The sequence below is a fragment of the Rhinolophus sinicus genome, linkage group LG05 (assembly GCF_036562045.2).
Source record: "Rhinolophus sinicus isolate RSC01 linkage group LG05, ASM3656204v1, whole genome shotgun sequence".
Lineage (NCBI taxonomy): Eukaryota > Metazoa > Chordata > Mammalia > Chiroptera > Rhinolophidae > Rhinolophus > Rhinolophus sinicus.
In genome coordinates, this window is record NC_133755.1 from 1,817,364 (window position 1) to 1,828,962 (window position 11,599).

General features: G+C 46.9%; 1 protein-coding gene and 1 long non-coding RNA gene across 2 annotated transcripts in view; one reads left to right on the top strand and one right to left on the bottom strand.

Moving 5' to 3' along the window:
- DCDC2C (doublecortin domain containing 2C) overlaps positions 1-8,917 on the top strand; it is a 67,436-nt gene extending 58,519 nt beyond the window's left edge. Inside the window, exons 11-13 of the mRNA XM_074331650.1 lie at positions 1,876-1,923; positions 4,922-5,394; positions 7,445-8,917. Of these exons, the coding sequence (XP_074187751.1) occupies positions 1,876-1,923; positions 4,922-4,945 (72 nt within the window). The 3' untranslated portion in view covers positions 4,946-5,394; positions 7,445-8,917. The remainder of the gene's footprint in view (positions 1-1,875; positions 1,924-4,921; positions 5,395-7,444) is intronic.
- Positions 8,554-11,309, bottom strand: LOC141571493 (uncharacterized). Its single transcript, XR_012496229.1, has 4 exons — positions 10,970-11,309; positions 10,606-10,694; positions 10,315-10,470; positions 8,554-8,681 (listed from the first exon to the last, which is right to left on the bottom strand). It is a non-coding gene; the product is annotated as an uncharacterized LOC141571493 (long non-coding RNA).
- Between the last annotated feature and the right edge of the window lie 290 nt (positions 11,310-11,599).

The following is an 11,599-nucleotide window of genomic DNA, read 5'->3' on the forward strand; positions in this document are numbered from 1 at the left end:
CGCAGCTGGGATGGTAAGTGAGGAAAGTCATCAAAGGTGTATTGAAAACTTTAAAACCATCTTCATTCTCACTTTGCTCCTTTGGGACTTCAGGAGCTCTCCACGTCTGCTTTAATGTGTTGTGACAGGAATATGTGTCTCCTGGTTCTTCTGTTTGTGGGGAACCTTCATCAATGTCCTGCTTTAGTGTCCAGCCATCTGGGATCCCCTGAATTTGACTAACCCTCTTGTTGACATTTTCTTGTTGCTATGAGTCAAACCTTCAGGTGGGAACATTCGCCACCTGAATGGTCCTAGGAAACATTCTTCCCTGCTTTCACCACATGCTTTTGTTGAATTTGTTGGCAAATTTCACAGGTATAAAACCTACAGCGTAGTAAGCTGTCATTCCTTTCCAATGAGACTGATACGATTCATATGCCTTTGCTGATTTCTAGGCCACTGAGGAATCAGATGCCTAATACAAAATACAAGTCACCAAATACAAAAATGAAACACTATCTGACTTTGGGTTCCTAACTTTTCACCAACTAATTATACCGTAACCCAAAACGTTGGATTTATGTTCACATGTGAGCCTGCCGTCTTCATTCCTAACCAGCAGCTGCGGTAAATGCTGGCAGTCACTAAAATGAGTGAAAATGAAAGCAAGGTTTCAAAGCGGGTGTTGAACACAGGACTTCCAACACGCCCGAGTCACACAGTGCTTTCAGATGGACAATTGATGGGGTTCTCTGTGGACAAAAGCAGTGGTTTTACTGATGTCATCCAGCTGCTGCAGTCCTGGTGGCCTGTGACCGCCCACGGTTGTCATCAAAACCAGCCTTCCCTTGAAACTCTTCGTTCTTGTTCACTTTTTTTCTCTGCTCCAATTTTGAGATTCCCCCAGCTGCCACTGCTGGCAATTTAATCTCTCCAATCAGCTCTTCTAACGGCTTCTCGAATTCCTTTCTCCAGCTGCTCTGGCACATCTTTTCGTTTCATTTGCCAAAGTGTCAGGTCTTCAGGACAGCGTCAGCCAAGTTATTTGGCTCCTGAGTTCAATTTAGCCGAAGTGCTTATTAGCAGAACCATTTCTGTGTTAATGATGCCGCTGGAAACGTGACACCAGACAGATACCCTCGGGCCATGTGTCTGTACCAGGATGTGCTCTCGTGCCACGTTGGAGCCTGGCAGCGACTCCTGCAGCCCAAGCAGAGTTGTCAGGTGAGATGCTTGCGGGGGCAGATGTGCAGAGGGTTCCCTGCCTTGACGACGGTGCGCTTTGCGTATTGGTGTGTTTGGTCTGCGCGTGTTGGTGTAAGTTATACATTTCTAGTTGCAGCATTCTTCGCTGGAGGCTGAATATTCTATTTTCATTGCTATTTGCTATGGAGGGTTTTGCAAAGCTGCCGCTGAGTAAGCTGAGATGGTTTACATTTTCTGGTTTTTCATGGAGTAGACCCGACACCTGCATTTTATGGCTTACTGGTCTAACTGGAGGGACTCTGTTACCTACTAAATCTTGTCTGGAGCAAAGGAAATGCCGCCATACGCCTGTGACTTCCTGCTATGAAACTGCATGAGGAAGGAGTTAAAAAAAACAACAAAAACAAAAAGCAAACACAACACCGTGACTAAAATATGCCTTTTCATTAGAGGAATGAAAAATAAGATCAAAGTTCTGCCAGTTGCCCTGCAGTCTAAGAAACTACAATGTGCCTAACACTGGCATGACTTTCTGTATAACAAACACGGTTATACTTTTACCGAAACTGGCTTTCAGCCACAGTAACTCTTTCAGCCGCAGATCTCACATAAAAACTCATGGTATGTAAACCATCCGGTCAGTTTATTAACATCTGGATTTTCCTCCCCCCCTCTGTTTTTTTTCAGCATCTCTCAAGAATGTCCGCAAGAATAAAAAAATGGTTCCGTTTCCTGGTAAGAGAGGAAATTATCGATGCTCATTTATGGGGCACGCTCTGGGCTCGCTTTGTCCATTTGTGAGGCCCACCCCCAGGATATCCACAGTGGGGTCACTTTGTTCATTAGCCCCCCACTCCCCCGCCCTCGCTTCCATTTACAGGTAGCCTCCCACGTGTGTATTTGGCTTTGAACAAGCTGCTTACCCTTTCGTAACTGCACAGTAACCCCTCTAGGCCATATTCTGTGGCACACTTTTTAGGTGAGTCGACAAATGAAGGTGTTGACTCACCAGATGGTGGCACTGTCTCAGCCTGCAGTTCGGTGCAGGCGGACTTTCATGGTTCAGTCACGCAATCATTTTAATGTTACTGCATTTGCCCTTCTCATTTTTCGTAAAAAAAAAAAAAAGAAAAAGAAAAGGAGAAAAAGAGAAGGAGAAGGAAGTAGAGAAGAGAAAAGATTCAAACTCCTGACCCTTGTGATAAGAAGTACAAGTTTCACACAGGAGACTCAGATGAATGAGAGCACCGAAGTGACAATTTCTAGCTCCATTTGGAGGCCGGTCGGACTTTGGGTTCAATTCTGAAAGAAAACAGAGCAGAGACGTGTGCAGTGCTGGAAATACCGCACTGGTGATTGGCCTGAAAGACAAGGGCAACCCAGGGAGCTTTGAAGTACATTTCGTTCTATACTAATACAGCACACATGCTAATTTACTTTATATTAATGTCTAATGTAATTTTATTATGTTTTTATGCTAATATATTAATCATATAAAGATACTTTAATATCTTGATTCTACTTTAATTTTGGACATCCTAATTTTTTGTTTTTAGGAGTGTTTGAGGTGTGGAGTCCCACAGTGGACTGCTGGTTCAGTCGTTATTCTTTCATTTTATTCTTTCACGTATCAGACATTTTCTGAGTACTTTTTATGTGTCAGGCTGAGCTGGGTGCTTGAGAAACACAGATGAAAAAGACACAATCGCTGTGGGCAAGTTGCTCGAGGTCTCGGTTCTAGGGGTAAAGGGACTTGAGACAAAATCGCCCACCTGCAGTGGGGGAGTGGGAGGGAGGGGTCGCTGAGCTGGTGGGGAGTGTGGGGAGCAGCCTGGAAGTGCTCCTGGCTTTGGGAAGGGCAGTTCCAACCCCCCCAGAGCTCTCAGGGCCTGTGCCTTTCACGTGGCGTGTAATCAGGAACTCCCTTGGGACAGGTTTACTTTCTCGTCTACCATCCCCTCTTTTTCCTATTTACACTTGGATGTGATGCTGAGCACCATTCCATGTATATATCCACTTTTACAGTTCACTAGGTGCTTCATTCACATATCACCATAACCCTACATTTTTAAAGATCCACACTTTAGCCTCTATTTTTCAAGAAATAACCAAAAGCCAGAAAAGGAAGGCGACTTGCCCAGGACGACTGTGAAACTCAGTGGAGGAGCCAGGACTCACATGCCAGTCAATCATTCTTCCAACGCGGGACCCAGCAGTGTGGAGCTGCCGATTCTGGCTCTGCAGTGCATGCTCGGAGGGGACATATGAGCCAGACCCCGTCCTGCTAGTCTTGGGACACTCATTTACCTGGGGTTGGGGTGCAGAGGTATAGACAGCGAGAGGTTTATGTTGGACACCTGTAGATTTTCTGCAGAGAGGGTGGCTGAGTGTCTGGGCCTAGCCTGGGCCTAGGAGAGAGGCTGCAGGATTGCCGAGGGCAGGACTGTTCAAATAGTCGTGAAGGACCAGCAGGAACTTGCCAGTCTGAGGTGTCGGAAGGGGATGCTGGGCAAAGGGTCAGCATGTGCGCATGGCACAGAACACTGACCACGGCGGGAGGGCGCTGCAACTGGTTTGCTGCTTGGAACAAAAAATGAACGTCCGGGGAATTGTGTGAGAGGACGCAGGATATAGATAAGGTTTGGATCTTAAGGTCCTTTGTGTCAATGAGGGTCGTAGCATAAATCCTTGACCCCGAGTCTCAGCAACTTGACACAATGAATGTGTATTTTTCAATCATGCGAAGCATACCAGGGGATGGAGGCTTTCCTGGGGAGTCTTTCTTCCAAGCAGTGACTTGGGGACCCCTGGCCTTGTGATGCTGCCATCTTCCTCACATACCTTTGAATTTGCTGCAGGAAGAGAGGAGAGACAGGTTACATCAGACACTCACCCCTCAGCCCAGACCGGCAGGCACATCCTGGCTCACAGCCCTTTGGTCAGAACTAGACGTTTGGACGAGCTGGGATGCAGGTGGCCTGGGCACTGTCTCTGGGAAAGGGAACACAGTTTGGTGACTTGTGTGTCATTTTAAGGGCTTTGGTCTTTATCCTGTAGATACTGTTAAAGCAGAGAGGTATGATCAAATTTATGGTTAAAATAACCAGCCTGACAGCAGGGGAGGGAGAGGTGAGAAGCACTGCCTGCACACAGCGTCCTGTCTGGTACACGGTGGCCGCCTGGCCCAGGCAGTGGGGCTGCACGGCGAGGGACAGGTTTCTGGGGAGAGAGCAGATGGACCACACGTGGCCACAAAATGGATCTGAGGAGTGAGGAGGTACTGGAGTTGGGTTTCTAGATTGGGGTCCGGTGTTGCTTCTGAAAACAAGAGGAAAGCAGGTTATTTTGGGAGGATGGCAGTGCACAAACATGGCAAGCCTTTCCCATGGCTTTTCAGTGTTTCAACAAATAGTGCATTGGATCTGTTTGACTCATATTTGGTAACACACCTTTTGTTCTTGCTTCTCTAAGCTTCTCTCATACTATCCCCTCTTATCTAGTTTATGCTTGTTTGAGATCGTATTTCCGAATGCTAGTAAAAGTGATAATGTACATAAAAACGCATTGTAAGTGTAATCCCCTACGTGAAAATTGTTTTTATTAGTACTGGCACTGTCATTGTGAAATCGATGGTATAGTAGCAATGCTTGTCATTTTATGATTGATTTCACTTGCTTTAGAGGGCTACTATGTTTATTGGTGATTTTGTTTTATTTTGTTTACTGAAAACTAGGAAAAGAACCATATGGCTTTCTAGAGGAAAAAAATACACTTGCACTACCAGAAACCCCAAGAAAAACAGAGGTGCCCAGAGAGCCACCAATGGGACTCCAGTCACCAGCGTCATCACCAAGACGACGAGAAGAAAAACCTGAGGAACAAGAATCGCTCGAACCGTCGTCCTTGGTACAGCCATCCCCAGAGTGGATACCTGACAAACAAGAATCGCTCGAACAGTCATCCTTGGTACAGTCATCCTTGGTACAGCCATCCCCAGAGTGGATACCTGACAAACAGGAATCCCCTGACCAGCCGTCCTTGGGGCAGCCATCGCAAACACAGGTGATTCAGGAAGAACAAACTGAGCAACAAATACCATGAAAATGAAATATCAGCTGCATTGTGAAGAACAGCAGTCAGAAGCTGGAAAATATTATACGGCAAATGAAAATAAAATTAGACATTTATTCACATGATGCTGAAGAGGTATGCTCGTAGAGTATTAAAATTGTGAATATCATATTTTGGTGGCCATTTAAAAAGTGACTAAGACTAAATACATCTGGAATGCCTTCCTGTGTTCCCCGCACGTGAAACAGGAAGGGGACAGACGTGCTTAGTGAGACTTTGTGCATATCCCTGCTTAGCTCAGCTTTCCCCCTTTTTTTAGGACAGCAACCCAAGTCTGGTATTCCAGAGTGACTCACTACGCTGAAAATGACACCTAGTTATCTACAATTTATTCTTCTTCTTTACAAGTGAATTCAGGCATCTTATAATAATTATACATATTATATACACACACCATATGTGGTGTACGTATATGTGTGTGTATATGTGCCTTCTATGTCAGAAATAGACAGTAGAACCCATGAAAGGGCACCGTTTTGGTGATTCAGAGTCACACACAAATTTGTTCTCTGTCGAGTAAGTGTGTGAACTGGGTCTGTTGCTTGGTTTATTCATCCATAGTAATAACACCTAACTCATAGGTTAGTGGGATAATTTAAAGCAATAATGCTTATAAAGCGCTTAAGACAGTGCTGGACACACACAAGTCTTTAAAAAGTGTTGGCTAGTACGTCTATTTCATTTTGGTGGTTGTGTTTTTTTGTGGAGAGAAGACCAGTAGATTATTCTACCAGAGCCTCTGCTAAGATTGCTTCTGTATCTCACTCTTACGGCTGAGTGAGCCTCTTGAGCCAGAACAAAAGTGGGAACACGGATTGGAAGACTGTCAAGTTCTAGTTAAAGATCAAACCAGCTCTTCGCCGCCTGTTAATTCATTTCACAGTGTTGGCCTGTGGAAGGAGAAAGGAACGTTATTATTTCACCCTATTTGTGGTTTCTTGATTTACTGTTAGATGTGACCAGAGCATTTGTTACACTTTAAGGAGAAAAGTGTCCCCCAGTGAGAGCCATCTCCTCATCTGTAGTGTTTTTAGTTAATCAGTACGTTTCTGGTAGAGAGCCCATCAGTTTTGACCTAGCTCCATTCTTAGTGCGGATTTTGGTGTTTGGAAAGGAACTTGAGAAAGTCCCCTTTCCTCTTTGCCTGACGCTTCTGTTCCGGTGTCCTGGTGCACGGTGTTGTGGGGTGACGACAGACGAGGGGTGAGAACCGTGGTTCTAGTCGTGACTCTGTGGTCTTGACTATCTGTTCGTCCTCCTTGAACATCTGTTGTCTTCAGTAAAACGAGACTGAGAATGTTCGAGTTGGGAGCAAATCCAGAGATCATGCAGTTTACAGCAGACCTTGTTCCGGGAGGTCCCCATAGGGGCTGGGTAGCTACGTGACCTGTAGCTGGTAGATTAGCAAGCACAGGGCATGAACTCATGTCTTGCTTTTCTTTCTTCTTTTCTTAAAACAAATTTAGTTCCAAATCCACTATAATGCTCAGCCTGCCTTAGTATGGAATTATTGTGTGAATCCAATGAAATTAAACCCTCTGAGATCCATAGTCCTATGCTGGTGTCAGATAGAGTCACTGTATTTTAATGGATACATAAATGGTGCTTCATTTAAAACATTGCATCTAGATGAAGGCCGTGCTTGGCCTAAGCTGAGGGTGGTCTGGGTGCAGGCAACCGTCACACAGTCCCTGAGAGCGATATTCAGTATTACAACGGAACACAATGCAGGCTCCTACAATGCTGTAGCGTTTAGCACACTTAAGGTTGGGGGCCTGGGTTGGAGGGGAGAAGACGGAGGAAGGGGCAGATGGGACCAGAAGGGGCCTCTTTAGATCAACTGAAATGAAGTGACTATTAACACCGAACAAGAGCCAATTTAAAATAAGCTTTCAAGGTTGCTCTCTGCCTCAGTACGTGCAGACAGCACGCTCCTGTCAGGATGTGTTGGGTCAGCTTCCATTCAATACTGTAGACGCTAGGCTCCCAGCAAGCCATGGCTGCAGCCCCGAGAAACCCCCAGAATCCAGACGCACACAGACCAGCTCTGGGGCTACAGGAGGACAATGTGGCCGCTCATGGCTTCGGGAAGTTTTCTTTTAATCTGCTTTTCTATGTCTTTCAGATGGCCTGGACTGGAAACGAACAGATTGAAAATAATCTCCATTGTCCCTACTTGAAGTCAACGTTTCTTCACTCAGCGTGGCTTCCATCTCACATACGGACTTTTTAACAGCAACAAAATCATGTCTGGGTGAAACAAGCCCCCAAACAGCGCTGTCTTCTCCAAAGCCAGCAGGAGGGTTTCCCCAAGGATTCCGTGTTATTCGGACCCCTTTCTTGGTGATATTTCTTTAGTAAACATTTAAAACAATGAAATGTGGGTCTTTGTAATGAACGCTCGCAAAGATTTTCCAGAGAACCAGAGGATTTTGGAATCACTGGTGTACATTTCCCCCCCTCATTTTTTTTCTTGGAATGTGTATTGGAAGGTATCGTGTTTTTTTTTTAATACAACTTAGAAGTTCTCACCAAGAGGTTTCTATAACCTCTGCTATATGAAGTTCAAAGTATGAAACTATTTTACCTTCTGAATGCTTAATTTGAAGTGAAAAGAAAAAAAACTCCAGGTTAGCTGAGAAAAGGGTTTTACTAATTTATTTCAGTTTTCCTGAATACAGATCCTACCACAGCAATAATTCCTCTTAGGGTTTTCAGAGCGATTGCATCAGGTTAGATGACGACTGTCAATGAATTTAGGGGCTGAGAGAACTACAGAGAATGACACTGAAAGTGATTGTTAAACTGCAGGAGAAGGTGTGGCAATGCTGGACTAAGGACCTTGCTGGTCAGAGTGAGAAACAGTCTAGTGCTGTCATTTTCACCTAATGAGACGCGCGTAAGGAAGGTGGACAGCGAGCTTACACTCAGTGGGATCACACTGGATGCAGCTCCCGTCTCGGTGAGAGCCTGTGACGGGACTCGCTTCTCAAAGGTCCAGGATTAATCGCTGACGTCTTGCTGCTCCTGGAACGTGCCGTGAATTTTCATTTCTCCATCTTTGCTCATGCCAGTCCCTCTATTTGGAAGACCTTTCCCCCTCTCTGACTGAGCAAAACCCAGGTCCCGTGAAGGCTGACAGAGCCCACGTCCTCTGTGCTGGCGCCTGTTTCGGGAGAATGTTGCTTGCACTTCAGAAGGGTCTGCATGGAGCCTGTCTGACAAGGAGCGTGTCTGGGTCCTGCTCCCCAACTTTATTTCGCGCCTCTTCTTCCTGCCCTGCCGGGTGGACACGGGTGGAGCTGGGGCGAGGCGTGTGTCCATTGCAGGCAGGGCCTCTTCTTCCCAGGCCCCATGGTGCCCTGCACAAAGCAAGTGCCCCTAAGGTGTGTCCACTCCCACATGCACCCCGCCCCCGCCCCGCCATTCTTGTTATCTGTCAAAGTCATCAGGGCAGGAGGGGTCACCTGTTTATGTAAACGCCGTGACTGGACGATTGGTAGCTGATTCTATTTTTGGAAATGCTTCAGCTTTCTTTTGTTTCTAGACTCAAATGAAGTATAATTGTGCAATAAATAAAGGAATGGCAAGAAATCAATGGAAATTCCTTCTTTTATAGTCAAGACAACCAGATAGCATGAGATTAATTGTTCCCATTTGGTGGGATGCAAACGCAACAACACTGTGGCAAGTTCATGGGGAGTGACATTCAGGGGGATACATGTTATGCTTAGAGACAGACGAGACTCTAGTTTGTTTTAGGGAAGGTGACAGTCGTGTGTCTCACAGCAGGACTTCACCTGTGGGATCTTATTATTTTTGAAGCAGGTTGACTGTTAATTTTTTTAAAAACCCAATTGCAGATAATATCCTGGAAGGAGAGAGTATTTCTTCATTAAGGGGCCATAAGTGAGTAATGGGTGCGTGAAAGGAGGGCCATTACCTACAAGAGGTTCTAAGGTTATGTGTCTATTTCAGAAAATAATATAAGAAAGGGATGTAGAAACATAAGGGCTATGCTAAGGCGACATTAATGAAACATGTTTTAAACTCTTGGATTTTCGTCTTGTTTTGAAGCTTCATAACCTGTTTTCCTGTGAGGCAGAGCATGCCGTAGCGAATAAAACTCTTAAGGAGACTTCTTTTCTAAGGTACAAATAGGTATCGTAGTTGGAAGAATGAAGAATTAGAGTTGGTAATCTATAGTTTAATAATGTTTTGAATAGATTTTTGAATGGAAATTACATTTGCATGAAGTAACTCAGAAAATATTTCTCCTTTTCTTGTTGAAAGTAAGAAAGTGGGTTTTGGATTTTTTTTTTTGAGCCGAAAAAAAAGCACTGACTGAATGGAGATGGCGACAGGGACGTGTCTCAGCGGAAGCAGACGATTATGTACCATCATGGAGAAGCTGGTGGGACTGAGGCTGGAAACGGAGGAAGTGGCGGCTGTGCATGAAGTAGCATCTCGGTTGCTCATTGGACAGAGAGCAATGTTAAAAATTGGGGAGGAGAAAACCTGCTTTATAACCAGTTTTGTGTCCGTGGAAAGACACTGTGACTTGAGCCTGCCTGAGAGCCCTGCACTGCAAACCATGGTCGGTCAGGAACCACACACTGGTGACTGGGCGGTGTGACAAGCCACATGCCGGGGGACGCCCCTCCAGACACTGCTGCTGAGAAGCGTGCTGCTCCCTCCACCCTGCAGCTGCAGCGGACACCGCCCACGGGAACGCGCACTTTCAGGGCTGCCATGCTTGCCGTCTCCCTGGGGTTTTGCCTCTGCAGGGACATCTTGCCAGCCTGGGTGCCCCACTGGAGATGAAAGCCTCAGAGGTCACTGGGTTCCCAGAAAACACTGACTTTTGTAATAAAAGGGAGAAGGGGGGAGACGTCCAGGCTGAACTTAGTGACGTGGTCTCATTGGCTGAGTATCCTCATCGAAAGGTCGAGGAGAGACCCGGGAAGGTTTTCTGGGGCATGAGTCCACGCCTACCTGTCGTGTCCTGTGAACCCGGCAGAGGCAGGACCTGTCAGGCTGGTGGTCAGGCTCTGTGCCGTCCTCCTGAAGACCTGGGTGTCAGCCCCAGGCTGCGTCCCAGACCTTTATTTTCCTGGGGTGATTGAGTGCGGTGGTGACAGCCACTTAGACCTGAAATAAGCCTGAATTGGGTGGCGGTCAGGCCACCCAGCACAGTGAGCCCTCCAGCCCTCCACGCGGCCGATAGCTAGTCAAGGCATCTGGGATTGCAGTGGGGGCGCCACCCCAGTGCTTACCTAGACTTACCTGAGAGACAGCAGCTGTCACGGTGGCCTCACCACCGCCAATGCTCCCGCTGCTGAGTCCCAACCCCCAGTCACTGCCACTGCTTTTGCCTGTGGAACCATCAGGAGTTAAAAGAAAGGTAGTCATGCAAGTGAGCGCAACGTAAGGTAATCTGGGGCCCCAAACACCAGCGTAAATGCTTGGGGATGCCTGGAGTTCATGCTCCTTTTAGTTAAAGCCTCTACACAGAAATCTGTAGACTCTGACGGAGCTCCAGGGCCTTCAACTGCCAACAAGCTGGCACAGTGTATCGGGGGCACCTCACCAAACAGAGGCAGACCACCCACCATTGCGGGTTCACCCTCAGGTAGGTTAGATCACCCACGTTCTGGAGCACCCCGTGACTTCTCAGCAGCCCCGGAACCCAGACCTCCGTCCTGGCGGTGCGGCCTCCGCGGTCCCTGCTGGCCCTGCCCTCTGCTGACTGCCAAGCACTGGCCCCTCCTCCACGCTGGCGACTCGGGACGGCGGGAAGGACACCAGCACAGCCGTGCGCTGAGGATCTCTCTGCCTAGAGGGCCAGACGATCCCCAGGTGAGCAGCCGGGTGAGGACGGCTCCTGGTGGGAGGGAGGGCAGGTGTACAGCACAGTGACCAGGAACCTGGCCCCTTATTTCACTTACTCCTTGTCATGTATGTGTTAGGAAAAAGCTTGTTAGGTGACTACTCAGTGGCATTCTACAAAGCAACCAGTTTGCAAATGTTCTGCCTGGGTTTTGGGGCAAAGGTCATATTTAAATGCTAACTGGGCAAATGTGAGTGACCACTGTTTCTGAGGGGGTGTGCACCTTCAGTCAAAGAAGACGTTTGAACTGATTAACGTTTTTAAACAAAGCAACAAAGATAGTTTTCAGGGTGTGCAAGCTTCTACAGGCAATCTTTTATCGCTGAAAAACTAACTTTGGCTTAGCCCTAAAAATCAAGCAAATGACAACAAACCCCTTCAGTTTATGAC